At 48.1% G+C, this 14257-nt stretch overlaps 2 protein-coding genes across 2 annotated transcripts; one reads left to right on the top strand and one right to left on the bottom strand.

Moving 5' to 3' along the window:
* Positions 1-5190: 5190 nt before the first annotated feature.
* On the top strand, positions 5191-10179 carry LOC123121821 (cleavage and polyadenylation specificity factor subunit 6). The gene is made up of 2 exons (XM_044541887.1): positions 5191-7233; positions 9538-10179. The coding sequence occupies exon 1, from the start codon at positions 5295-5297 to the stop codon at positions 7101-7103; it is 1809 nt and encodes a 602-aa protein (XP_044397822.1). The 5' UTR covers positions 5191-5294; the 3' UTR covers positions 7104-7233; positions 9538-10179.
* A 544-nt stretch (positions 10180-10723) lies between these two features.
* Positions 10724-13679, bottom strand: LOC123121820 (protein MICROTUBULE BINDING PROTEIN 2C). Its single transcript, XM_044541886.1, has 5 exons — positions 13423-13679; positions 13255-13303; positions 12617-12898; positions 11414-11635; positions 10724-11247 (listed from the first exon to the last, which is right to left on the bottom strand). The coding sequence occupies exons 1-5, from the start codon at positions 13497-13499 to the stop codon at positions 11002-11004; spliced, it is 876 nt and encodes a 291-aa protein (XP_044397821.1). The 5' UTR covers positions 13500-13679; the 3' UTR covers positions 10724-11001.
* Between the last annotated feature and the right edge of the window lie 578 nt (positions 13680-14257).

The following is a 14257-nucleotide window of genomic DNA, read 5'->3' as shown; positions in this document are numbered from 1 at the left end:
TTCGAAGTGCTTGGTGAATCGACTTAGGCCACTCCTAGACACTCTTGTTTCTCTAGAACAGAGTGCCTTCCAGGCAGGATGATCACAGATAATGCTCTTGTGGCTTTTGAATGTTTACATTACATCAAACAGGAGAAAGATCCTACGAAGAGTTTTTGTGCATGTAAGCCGGACCTATCAAAAGCTTATGACAGAGTGGATTGGGTTTTCTTGGAGCAGGTGATGCAAAAGCGGGGTTTCACTCAGCGATGGATTGACTGGATTATGACTTGTGTCACATCGGTGAGATATCGTGTTAAATTAAACGGGACCCTCTTGGATTCATTTGCACCGTCGCATGGGCTTCGGCAAGGCGACCCTCTATCTCCATTCCTATTTTTTTTCATTGCGGATGGGTTATCGGCAATTTTAAAGAGTAAGGTTTCAGCAGGCAGTGTTGCACTAGTGAAGGTATGCAAACGAGCACCGGGTATTTCACATTTGTTATTTGCTGACGATACCTTGCTGTTCTGTGAGGCTACTAGCGAACAAGCAGAGAATGTTAAGGCAGCCTTGATCATGTATGAGAGGGCTACGGGGCAAAGTTTGAACTTCAACAAGTGCTCGATATTTTTTGGTGCTGCATGTCCGGGGGCGGTACAGGAGCAAGTGCGAGATGTTGTGGCTGTCACTTCGATGGTGTTTGAAGAAAAATATTTGGGCCTCCCAACCCCCGAGGGGCGCATGTCAAAGGGGAAGTTTCAGAATCTTCAAACTAGTCTAACCAAGCGACTGATCCAATGGGGTGACGGCCTCTTGGCGCAAGCAGTAGCTCAAGCATTGCCAACATATATCATGGGTTTTTTCAAGCTACCCCTCTCTGTGTGTGATGATTTGACACGAATGGTAAGGAACTTCTATTGGGGTTCTAGCAAAGGTAAGAGGAAGGTCCATTAGAGAGGCTGGGATCATTTGCTTCAGCCTAAGAACAAAGGGGGTGCTGGTTTCCGGGGCTTCCGGATGTTCAATCAAGCTTTGCTAGCCCGGCAGGCGTGGCGTTTGTTAACGAAACTTGAAAGCTTGTGCGCACAAGTTCTGAAGGCGAGATATTACCCCACTGGCAATTTGGTGGACACGGTATTTTCAGGCAATGCTTCTTCTTCATGGCTTGCGACATCTCATGGTCTTGACCTTCTGAAGAAAGGGCTGATATGGAGAGTTGGGAACGGGCGCAATATTAGGGTGTGGAGAGATAACTGGATCTCGAGACCATACTCCTACAAGCCAGTATCGCAACAGGGTCGGTGTCGTATTCGGTTTGTAGCTGGACTACTCAGTGAAAATGGATCCTGGAACTTGGAGGTGCTGCAACGATTTTTTATACCAGCGGATGTGGAGGAAATCTTGAAAATCCGAGCATCCCCTAGGCTTGGGGACGATGTCATTGCATGGGGTCCAGAGAAACTTGGCACGTTTACGGTCAAGTTGGCATATACTCTAGCGTTTGAGGAGGCGAACAGGGCTGCAACTGTGTCATCTAGCTCGGCGCCGGATGGTAGTCGATCATGCTGGCAATATATATGGAAGTGCAGCGTCCCCCCAACAGTACAAAACTTCGCATGGAGATTGTCAATTGACTCACTGCCCACTTGGAAGAATAAACACAGGATTGGATTGGAGTTGAGTAGTATATGTCCTGTATGTGGTATGGAGGAGGAAGATAATTTCCACCCGTTCATTAGGTGTTAGTTCGGACGGGACTTATATGAGCAGATGGCCACCTTATGGCATATTCCAGCGCTGAAATCTTTTCGGAACTCGGGCAAGGAGTGGCTCCTCAACTCGCTTGCCCAAATGAATGACAATCAGCGATGCATGGTCTTGCTAATCTTCTGGAGATGCTGGTACATACGCAATGAGGTAATGCATGCCAAACCGGCCCCTCCCATGTCTGTGTCAGTGAGCTTCCTCCAAAGGTACTTGGATGAATTAATTGGGATCCAAGTTAATGCCCGTTGTGATCCGGCAAAGGGAAAAGGAAGCGTAATCTATGATAGTGCGGTGCAGCAGATGAAGCATCCGAAACAAGACACACCGTGGAAGCCTCCCAAGCGGGGCTGGGTCAAATTAAATACAGATGGGTCTTTTGCTGAATCAGGTGGAGCAGGAGCCGGGATGATCATGTGGGATAGCTCCGGGACGGTCATTTTTTCATCTTGCAGAACCTTGTTTTATTGCAGAGATGCATTGGAAGCGGAGCTTTGTGCGTCAACCTGAGGATGGTTTGAAAACCGCACCATACCTCAACTGAACCCACACGAAAATTTCTGTCAACCCAACCACAACTAAACCCGTTTAAAAAATTATCAACCCAACTAAAACCAAACCCACCCGATCTTTCCACCAAACTGAACTAAACCGATTGCCCATTTATGGGTTAAAACCATTCTAAAGTGGGTTGAAAACTGTTTGCTCTAATGGGTCAACACATCAGCTTGCAAGGTAGCATCAGGCGGTTCAGGAAGATGGGCACCCGCAAGGTCCCCTTCGATCCATACTTGACAAGCTGCCATAGAACCTCGTCATTGTGCCCGCCGTCTGGCCATCAATGGCGAGCCCACCTCCTCACCCGCTGCAAACATAGGAGCAGCAGAGGAGCAGAGTGATAGCGCGGTGGCAAGAGCTACGACGGCCAAGCAGCAGCAAGTGGCGATACCTCTAAATAAGAATCAGGCAGCTGCTGCCACGGACGGACAGAGCCCAGACAGCTGTCAGTACTCCATGCGCTCCGGTATGTGTCCACCCGCACCTCCGGTAGCTCCGGTCTCGACGCACAGAACACATGAAGCAAACCTAGGAAACTAGCGAAGATGCAGCGCGAGGGACGGCAGCGAGGGTGGGTGCGCGTGTGCACATCGTGGACAGCCCGGCGGTGGCCAACGACGGGTTCATCCAGGCGCCGGGGAAACCGACCAACCAGTCCGGGCCTCCGCGACCTCTGCAGGGACGCCGTCGTGCAAGAGGAGGAGCCGTAACTCCATCCGCCGAGCGCGAGGTAGAAGCCTTCCAGCGGCTCCGGCCCCGCGCCGAACCTGGCAGCCGACAGGTCCCAGAAAATGTCGACATTGCCGCCGTCGACGTCGAGGCTCTTGACGCGGGGCCGGCCGGCGAACTGCGTCCGGTAGAGGCAGGTGACCAGGTTCTGCGCAGCGCCCTTGCCGGCGCTGCTCGAGGACGACGCCCTGTCCGCGATCTGGACGTGAAGTCCCTCATGGCTCGCTCGCGCTTTGCTTTTCAGCAAACACCTTGCGCGCAACCCCGCACCAACCATGTTCGCTGTTACGGGCAGCCGTGGAGCAAATAGGCCTAAACAGTTCTCACAACCTGGGTACGACCCATGGGTTAAATTGTTTGGAATTGGAACTGTTTGAACCCATACCTGATTATACCCAACCATTTGATACACAAAACCGAATTAAACTGAACCAATGTCAGAATCAGCCCGTTAACACCCAAACTACACATACCCACATAGAGAAACCGACCCAACAAACCCGATTATAGCAAAACCATTCTCAGATTTATTTGTGCATGTATGGAAGGATTGTCATTTGCAATTCAGCGGTCGGCCCTACCGATTGAAGTTGAGATGGATTCAAGCAATGTCGTGTCTATGATTTCATGTGAGGAGGTGGACCGTTCAGTTTATGCTCTTTTGGTGGGAAAGATCAAGCACCTGTTGAGTCTTAGGAATTTTTGTATTACTCATGTTCCTCGTAGTAAAAAAAAAGCTAGTGATAGACTTGCTAGTTTCGCTAGAGTCGAGGGCCGGACTATTACTTGGGTCGGTTCGGGCCCGGAGGAGGTGTTGATGATTGTCTGTGAAGACTGTAAGAACGAGAGCAACTAGTTAACGAGCGCTACTTCGGGAGCCTCGCAACGATCAGCGCCACTTGGCGCGCTCTCGGCCATTCGCCACGTGTCGCGCTTTGGACGCTCCCTCCAGATTTTATTTTTCTTATTTTTCCGCACGCGTTTTCGGCTTTTTAAACGGTTTTTTCGACGTTTTGGTTTTCCCCCGGTCTTCCTTAGCTTTTCGAAAAAAATCGGAATTTTTTTTACGCGAAAAACGCATTTTCTTTTTTTTTCGCGAAAAGTCACAGTTTTTCTTCCGCGAGAGGCACGGTTGTGCTTTAACGAGAGTCACGGCCGTGCTTTTCGGAAACAAAAAAACGTGTTTTCTATTTTTTTCTTTCACGAGAGTCACGGTTGTGCTTTCGCGAGAGTCACGGCCGTGCCTCTCGGAAAGGGAAAAACAAAATGCGTTTTTTTTTCTTTCGCGAGAGTCACGGTTTTGCTTCCGCGAGAGGCACAGTTGTGCTTTCGCGAGAGTCACGGCCGTGCCTCTCGGAAAGGGAAAAAATACGCGTTTTCTGTTTTTTTTTCTTTCGCGGGAGTCACGGTTTTGCTTTCACCAGAGGCACGGTTGTGCTTTCGCGAGAGTCACGGGCGTGCCTCTTTTGAAAAGGAAAAAAACGCGTTTTCTTTTTTTTTTCCTTCCACGAGAGTCACGGTTTTGCTTCCACAAGAGGCACGGTTGTGATTTCGCGAGCCTTTTTCAGAAAGGGAAAAAAACCGTGCTCCCGGTTTGGTTTTCTCGTCCGGTTTTTTCATGAAAAAAAGTTCGTCAAAACCTATCAATATGGGATCTAGTTTTAAAGATCTCGACGCGAGGAATCCAATGATGAAAACGGTTTAAGAGATAAAACGTTTTGAATGAACGGATCCACGAAAAAAGGGAAAACTCCCAGGTTGCGACAAGTGGCGTGCTGCATGTGCGCCACTTGTCGTGACCTGGGAAGGTGGAGTGTTCTTTGCAACAAGTACTCCTTAATTAGTGATTTCGTGTAAGAACTTGATCATTGAGTAATACAATTCTTTTCCCGCAAAAAAAAATCCTATCCCCATAGTCCTATGAAATTCCAGGCCTTAACTCCTCGAATGGCACAGGCCTTTGAGAAAAGGCACCGGCCTATGGTGTCGACCGAGGGCCCAAAGATCTGTCAAGCCCACCCGTCCACTGCCAGCCCGCCACGTCCCACCGCCTGACCTCACCGGAACCATCCCGCGCTCACCGCGCGGGCCCCACCTGCCATCGTCCGGTCCTGACCCGGGACGAGGCGCACGCGCACACCCTCCAAATCCAAATCCGAGCACCAGCCAGACCAGCCTCCAGCTTATTTCGTTTTCCCCTCCACCTCGGCGCGCCCTCCCCCCAGATCCAGCCCCTAGGGTTTGCCCCCGCCGCCGCCGCCATGGATCCCGACGGGGACGGCTCCTTCCACCGGAAGGAGGCCATCTCCGCCGTGCAGGACGTCGACCAGTACTACGGCGACGACGACGACTACGACGACCTCTACAACGACGTCAACGTCGGGGACGGCTTCCTCCACGCCTCCCAGCCCCCCGTCCAGCCCCCGCCGCCTGCGCTGCCCCCCAAGCAGCACCAGCTCCCCCCGCAGCAGGCGCCCCCGCCGCAGCAGCAGCAGCAGGTTCTGCCTACCCCTTCGCTCCCGCTTCCCCCGCCGCCGCCTCCGATGGGGCACCCGGAGAAGGTCCACATCCCGGGGGTCGCGTCCGTCCCTGCCCCCATCCAAGACCGCCCCAACCCGTCCCATCTCCCGCCGCCGCCTCAGCCTCCCGTCGCCGCGGCACCGCCGCCGCCTCCCCACCACCAGATCCAGTCGGGAGGAGACGGGTTCCACCGGCAGGGAGGGGGCAACTTCGGGGGAGGACCGATAGTTGTTGGCAACGGCGGGGGTGGCGACGGCCCTGGCGCTACCACGCTCTTCGTTGGGGACCTCCACTGGTGGACGACGGACGCGGATCTGGAGGCGGAGCTCGTCAAGTACGGCCATGTCAAGGAAGTCAGGTTCTTTGATGAGAAGGCGAGCGGGAAATCCAAGGGATATTGCCAGGTCGATTTCTTTGACCCTGGCGCTGCTGCTGCCTGCAAGGAGGGCATGAACGGCCACCCGTTCAATGGCCGTCCCTGTGTCGTGGCCTTTGCTTCGCCTAACACTGTACGCCGCATGGGTGAAGCTCAGATGAAGAACCACCAACCGATGGGTCAGCAGAATTCAGGTATGCAGAAGAGTGGTGGCAGAGGTGGTGGTGGTCCACCTGGAGGCCCGCCTGGGCCTCAGGTTGGAGGAAACTATGGTGGCCGGGGAGGCGGAGGAGCTGGTGGTGGCGGCGGTGGTGGAGGAGGAGGCGGGGCAGGTGGTGGGAATTGGGGCAGAGGTCCAGGTGGTGGTGGGATGGGGGGTAGAGGTCCTGGTGGGAATATGAGGAATCGGATGGGTCCGGTGGGTGGCCGAGGGATCATGGGGAACGGAGGGATGGTGGCTCCGCCGCCACCAATGATGCATCCCGGAGGGATGATGGGGCAGGGATTTGATCCCACTGGCTATGGTGCAGCCATGGGAAGGATGGGTGGAGGGTTTGGAGGGTTCCCTGGTGGACCTGGGGGTGCACCGTTCCCAGGCTTGATGCAGCCATTCCCACCTGTGGTTGCTCCTCATGTGAACCCAGCATTCTTTGGGAGAGGAGGTGGTATGGGTGCCGGGGGTGTTGGAATGTGGCCAGACCCAAGCATGGGTGGTGGTTGGGGAGGTGAGGAACAATCAAGCTATGGGGATGATGCAGCATCTGATCAGCACTATGGAGAAGGTGGAAGCCATGGTAAAGAGAGGCCACCAGAGCGGGAATGGTCAGGTGCACCAGAAAGGAGGCGGGAGAGGGAAAAGGATTTGCCCCCACCGCCAGAATTGCCGGAGAGAAGGCACCGTGATGAAAGGGATATGGGTCGTGAGAGGGAAAGAGAGAGGGACAGAGGAGGAGATAGGGAAAGGGAGAGGGACAGAGGAGATAGGGAAAGGGAGAGGGATAGAGGAGATAGGGACAGACACAGGGATGACAGAGATCGCCATGGTGATTATCACAGACACAGGGAGCGTGATTCTGATCGTACTGAAGACTGGGATAGAGGAAGATCATCTGGGAGACGAAGCAGGTCAAGGGAGGTTGATCACTCAAAGCGGCGACGAATGTCGCACGAGTGATGTTCCTGGATGCCTAGTGTAGGGGCAGCGGCAATCCGAGGTGGCATATTTTTGCACATGCCAACTTTCAACCCTTCACTGCTTATAACTGCTTGTGTCTCCAGGGATCTGTTGTAGCATTAACTGAGATGTAAGTTCTGCTTTATCTGTTCTTGTTCTTTGTTTTCAATGTAATCATTCTTTCATTTGGTTGTATACCTGTACGTAGCTTCCTGACGTCGGATATCACTGTATAGCTGCATACTTGTGTAACCCACTGGATACCATCTGTATAGCGCTCTGGTTGCTGTTGTGTATAGATTTTTCGTTAATTCTTTTGTAGCTTAAAGGCATTGCTCAAGCTGGGAATTTGAGAATGTAACTTAGATTTGTAACTTGTAAATAAGCTGTTGTAGAAAACCTCCTTGTAATCCAATTGTTATTTATATGATGTATCCTCAAAAAGGAATTGTAAAGGCTCTCACCCTGTATTCTTCAAATATGACCAGTGGTGTTTATGCTCCAGCATTTTGATAAGTACTGCAGAGTAGGCCTTGGAAGTTAATATAAGTTGTAAAAAGACCTAACTGTATTGTTTTGGGGCTTGTAATTGCTTATGCCACTCCTTCTGTTCCGCACTGGACGCTCTGACAATTAGTCGAAAGGTCCCGTGCTGGAAACAATGTTCCTGCATATTGAGATAATTGAACACATACTTGTCAAAATGCGTGACCTAGACCAAAATTTCACATTTACATTAATTAAGTGGAAGACTGGAGGTGTCTTGGGTTAACAAGTTCCACTGCATCACATGTAATAACTTATTTCCATAGCTTGAAGTCTAGTGCTCCAGTGATCTAAGGTGTAGAAACATAATAGCCAGCATAGGTCAGACAACAGAGTTAGTGAAGTTATATCTTATGCCAGGACCTATCTGTACTTGATAGAAGCTTAAGTTTTACTGAATATAGAGAATGTTCCACATTTATAAGGACTATTGCCCTGTGTTGAATATTCATGTAACATGTTATATTCTTGTAACTAGACTTAGCACTCACTAGTAACAACTTGGAGTTCACTAAAATGAGTACCAGGCTATGACTGCGCTGAACCAAACTAAGATTCCTTCTCAGTTGAATATAATTATCATTTGCAAATGCATTCGTGTATACTAGAAAACAACAAACTCATTACATTGCACTATGAAATACGCTTTCCTTTTATTATGGTTCCTGGTTAGCTGCATTTCTGGACATCCTGCTCTTAGCTAAAGAAGACCACCTTCTGTCCAAGGAAATGCCGTAGCCATACAGGTTTAGGATATCAGCATACTGCTTTGCATTCAAATAAATTTTGTGGCAGGGCATAGTCGTTTCTTTGTGAAATTTGGGAAAAATATCTAGATGCACTACTTGTAGACTCATAAAGTACTATCACCAATAGGATGTTAAGTATCTAGTGAGAAACATGTATACTTGTCTGAAAAACGTAAGCACTGCATCTTTTCTTTTCTGCATGCATCCTGTCATGTGTTCATTGACGGAGAATATTAAATCAAACATGATTTTATTTTGATGACATTGGTGGCTGCTAGTCCCTTCTATTCAGTGATCTATACATATATTGATCTTCTTATTCGGGAATTGTTTTAGGCTGTGTGAACTGTTATGCATTCTTTCTCGACTTAAATAATTGTTAGTATTTGATGCCAATATCTTTCCTTTTGGCTGTAGTGAGCTGCTATATGGTTTCTAATCCATTTAGACCATTATATTGTGGTCCAATTGTTTGTAGTTTTGTGATTTTTTAACCGAGTCTCTAACTTTCACTGCATTATCATGCTACTGGTGGAGTTGCCCCTGCTACTTTTTATTTGCCTGCTTGTTTCATTGCCTAGTTGGCCGTGAAGGAGAAACATTTTACAGCAAATACTATTATCCTGTATTATGGTTGGATGTATTTGATTAATCATTTCATGTTTAGGTACATAGTGTTAAGATGAAATGTGTCTAGATATAATTTTACATTCTTTGTTTCGAAATATGTCCTTAGTTTTTCTTTCTACAACAAATCCGTAGATAGTCTGTTCAATTTTTTGTTGGCTGCCAACTTTTTGTCGGCATATAGCACCTGCTGCAAGTCTGTAGCTTATTTCTACTTTGCTCTATTTCCCATTAATAACTCAGTTTAGCAAATTTACTTGTAACACCATTAAGTTCACAGCCTTCATGTATTAGTTTTCATATTGAAGTGCTGGTAATTGTGGTATAAAAGATAGTACTACCTCTGTTCTTAAATGGAAGACGTTTTATATTAATGAACAGAGGGTGTAGTATTTAAGGTTGTGCTGTACTGTATGTTCTGGTGCTATTATTATATTTTACCTATTTGTATTACTTTGCTGCTAGCCTGCTACCATGTACTGACTTGTACTCTCTCTCTCTCTCTCTTGCAGCCATACAAGCAGTTCGAATAAGTGCGAAGTCATGATTCCAGCTTCCTCGGATACAAGATATGCTGCCGCCTGCCTGCCTACCCCTACCTGCCCCTACCTTAAATATAGTCGCCGAGTGGCATAATATTGCCGGAAAAACCTGTCAAACGTGTTGTGATTCCCCTAAATACTCTTTTTGTTTACTTTATTATCATGCGAGGAAAGAACACCGTGAGTGCAAGAATGTACCATTTACTATGTATTAGGATGATCGACTGGTCTGTAACCTTGTATTATGACTTTTGCCTTTCTTTTCTGAATTATCTCTGCTGCTGGTGGACAAGTGATCCAACATCCAACATTCATGTGGCTCGTCCTTGCCTGGAGGTAGCTGCACTGAAGTGTTTGCTTTTTCTAGGTTTGTGGCTGTGTTGTACACCTGCATGCCATCTATGAATGCTTACCTGACCTAGATGTTGGTTGTTGTGCTTGTGGCTATAGATTTGCAGCAGGCTGTAACACACTAGGAGTGTACACATGCAATTTTTAAATGTTGCTAGGTTTGTGTTCCTTTTGGTAGATGTTGTAAAATACATTTTGTGAATACGGCAGCACAATGTACTTACCTCTAGAATGACCATGTTGAACTACAAGTGTGTATGCTCTGTGTGACCTATGTGTGTCACTGTTGGTATGACCTCTAGCAAAATAAGAGTGGAAATACATTTAAGCCTCGGTTGGTACTGGTGTTTTTCCACCCCGAAGAGGTTTGGGATTGTTGGACTCCTCCCAATCCCGTTCCAATACGCTAGGTCTAGGTTAGTGTCTTGATACTAGAATCTGAAGGTTTTGTGGGTATACCTGGGAATCTTGGGTTGGACCAGGAAAATACTCTGAAAATCCTTCAAAAACTCTTCTGGTTGCCAGGATATACTTATGTTCTGTGAGCCCTCCTGTTTCTCTCCCACAAACTCAAATGTATCTGCTTCTGAAATCAAACTCCGTGCACATGCCAAACAATCGCCAGAAAGTTTGAGAACATACACGAAAACAACAAAATAACAGCAACAACAACAACAACAACATAGCTAACTTCCACGCATCCCTGTCCATGACTAAATCTCTTGGTCGTTAAGACAGGCTGAACCATCGGATGTTCAATAAAATTCACAAACTCCATGCATGTGCATGAAACCAAACAATAGCCTGAAAGTTTGAGAACATACTCCGGATTGCAAATGTTCAGACCACTTAGAACAATAATCTCTAGGTCGTCCAGACAGGTTGAACCATCAGATGTTTACTAAAATTGTACAAGTTGAAATCTCTACTAAGATGCCACCCAGTCACATACTACAAATAGTTGATAACATTACAACAACGAGATCAGAGGCATCATCGGCCCAGATCCAAGATGAGAGGATACAAACACGGATCCTCTGCGATATAAGACCCAGTGGCGACAACTGTCAACTCGCGTGCACATCATATCACCCAATGGCGAAACTGTTTCTGCCGAGCCTCACGAGAGCTGCTCTGGGCAGTGGGCACAGAGCATGGGTCAATGTTATCCAGACAAGTTAAGAGTACAAACGCTTGGAGTCTCAGCCTTGCCTCAGTTACTGCCTTCAGGAATTCCTCTGTAGGATTGTCTTTCGCGGCTGCTAGAGCCGTGACGTAGGCTGACATTTCCTGCTCCATCTTCTCCGTGTCAATATCACCTACCGTATCCTGCATCGTAGCAAATAGGAGAAACAACAAATTAAAAATCAGTTTTGGAGCAAAGCACATATGGATAGCTCATTCAGATAAAGACATAATTAATTCAATTTTTCATCAAGCAAGATATACAATAGCGTTGAAGAGTTTACGGGAATGTAACAGGACATGAGCTTACATCAAGCTGAACTGGTTCACATTCCAACGATGAATCGTCAGATCTCTCTGTGGGATGAGAGGCTCGGTTGTTCTCTGTTATTTTCCTGAATACCTTCATCAGAGCAGAGATTTCAACATCCATAGAGGCTACATCCACTTCAAGTTCTTCAACTTTTGTACTTGACATCTTTGCCTCCCATTCTAGCTTCTCCAATGCTGCTTGCTTCTCTGCCAACATAATCTGCAACAATAACAACAAATCAGCGAGTACTTTGCAATTAGCAGTGCTATTACTAACGAAGTGATTAAATTGAGCCTATACCTTTATGACACAGGATGAAAAACATAGAAGTCTCTTGTAACATTAACAAGCATGAATACAAATTAGAAAGCATCAAATTTAAGATTCCCAAAGACAAAGAGCACTACAGCATATGTCAGTTGAAATATAAAGAACTGTGTTGGCCTTTTTACTCTTTAGAATCTACTATTCAACATGAAAAGAAACGGACAAAAGACATAAGCATCTTTAACATGGCAATGAAACATATTGAGGAAAACATGTATCACTAATCAAGTAAGGCATGAAAATGCCAAATAGATTTACTATTCAACATTAAAAGAAACAGACAAAAGACATAATCATCTTTAACATGGCACTGAAACACATTGAGGAAAACATGTATCACTAATCAAGTAAGGCATGAAAATGCCAAATAGAATTTGTAGAAAAAGGTCAAATAATGTTAAATGCATAGTTATATTTGTACTTGTCAGATCCATGAAAATCACTACTCAGCATTGAATGCCGAGCAGCAGCGTAGTTAGAACCTCAAATCAGCATGTCATAGGTTTCTTTCTTCAGTCCAGTTCAATCAAATCAATGATAAATGGTACATGACAGGCCAACTAAAGTGGAACAATTATAGGCTCACAAAACATGGTGCACACTTTGTATATCTAACTGCGCCATTTTCTGATCGATTTTGAATAAGAACTTGGGGTACATTGCTTTGCATTATCAAAACCATACAGCGCAGAGAATAAAACTAGGACAGTGACTTTGTTGTCTGAATGATAGTGTCCCATAGCATCATCTTCACTGGTGTAAATTTTTTTAGAATGGTGTTTTCTTGAATGAAGGAGCTGGTTATGCAGCAATAACACTTTTGAAATATAAACTTCAGCGATATGCCAAAGGTACCAAGCAAGTCCAGTATACCTTTGCACCATGCAACTCAGAGCCAGTAGACTCGACAAGCGATTCCTTATCATTAAGCTGGCTTCTCAATTCATCCACCTCTTCGTTTGCGGCACTGACCCGGCCAATCAAGTTCTCCGCGGACCTCAGAGCTTCGTCTTTCTCAAGCAGTTTGCATTGCAGGCCACTGAGCTGCTCCTGCAGAGCAGCGAGCTCTTCCCTCTGCTTCTGCGCCTGATCCAGCTGCTGCCGCCTTTTGGCCGGCGTGGTTCTTGTTGGCTTCACAACCTTTGGCTCAGGAACCTGCACATGGAGCAGATGTTGTGGCATAGATCAAAACCACCAGTGCAAACAGCAACAACCACTAGTACTAACAAGCACGTATCTAGTTTTTGCAGGTGCAATGAGCACTGTTTCAGGACAGTTTCCTCCCTTCAATTCGCTAGGACACTGCTGATGTCCACTAGCCCACTGACACCGGACCTTGCAGGAGCACAATGCCGACACTCCTCGCCGCCAAAGACAGGCTCAAGCTTTGAGCACCCAAGAACCCAGCATTCGCCGAGCAAGACAAAGAAGCGATTCGGAAAGCCAAAAGATGCTTGAAAAGGAGATTTAGAGCGGGGTCAGGGTCAAGGTCAAGGCGGCCTCTCGCTCACCTTCTTGGCCTGATGCGGAGCCGCCGTGTATGCCATCGAGACCACCCTCCTGCACCAAGAAACACCAGGGGAAAAGAGGGAGAGAGAGTCAAGGACGGCTCGAACGAACCCCGGCAAGAAAATTCAAACGGGGCCCCGGGCGGAAATGCAGATCGAGGGCAATGGGACCTGGAGGAGGGCGCGGAGGGGGCGAGCCCGCCCCGGATCCTGGACCTGGAGGCCGGGCCCGCCGGCTTCTCGGCCATCCCGGTCTTCCCCGGCGGCGGCGTCGGCGGCGCTGGGAGTAGACTGCGGGGGTGGCGTGGCGGTGGGCCGGTTCTACGACGGAGTGCGCTGCTACCACTTCTGCCTGGGTCGTGGACCCGCGGGGTGGGGTGGGGTGGCTATACCCGATACCGGCCTACCTGGGGGATTTTGTTCCGGGATTTATTTTGTTTTTAAAAAGTTTTCGTCGGGGATGAATAAATGCTTCGCAGTGGTGTCGCCGTCGAGCAACATTCCGCCTGGGCAAAACATAGGGAGGGAACCTACGACGTGTCGGCCACCGCGGGAATTGTTTTCGGTGCTGTAAAAAAGGTTGCTTAGATGCGCGTATGGGTCGCTTTAGCCGCGACTCACGCTCCCTCTCCTCCATCCTTCTTCGTTACCGGTCTCCTCAGTCGAGTAGCGCCCATTCTTCTCCCCTCCGTCACGTCTGCCGTAATCCTACCCATCCTCAACGGCTCCACCGTCTCCCCTCCATCAAGTCAGCCTCGTGTGCACCCGATGTTCGGGGGCGGAACCACCACCCCATGCCCACGGTGTGTCCAGAAAGTTTCTGCTGAAACTCCGAGGACACCTCGGCGAAGCATGCTACAGGAAAACATGGTGATAGGTGTAGGAGGGCTGGTGTATATGTTTGATGTATTCTCACACAATATACATTTACGATGGCCCCAATTTTTCGTACGACTCAAATCGAACCAAAATGAAAAGCTTCAAGTCGTCGGTAAACCACACCTTT

The sequence above is a fragment of the Triticum aestivum genome, chromosome 5D (genome assembly GCF_018294505.1).
Source record: "Triticum aestivum cultivar Chinese Spring chromosome 5D, IWGSC CS RefSeq v2.1, whole genome shotgun sequence".
Classification (NCBI taxonomy): domain Eukaryota; kingdom Viridiplantae; phylum Streptophyta; class Magnoliopsida; order Poales; family Poaceae; genus Triticum; species Triticum aestivum.
This window is presented reverse-complemented; position numbering and strand designations above follow the sequence as displayed.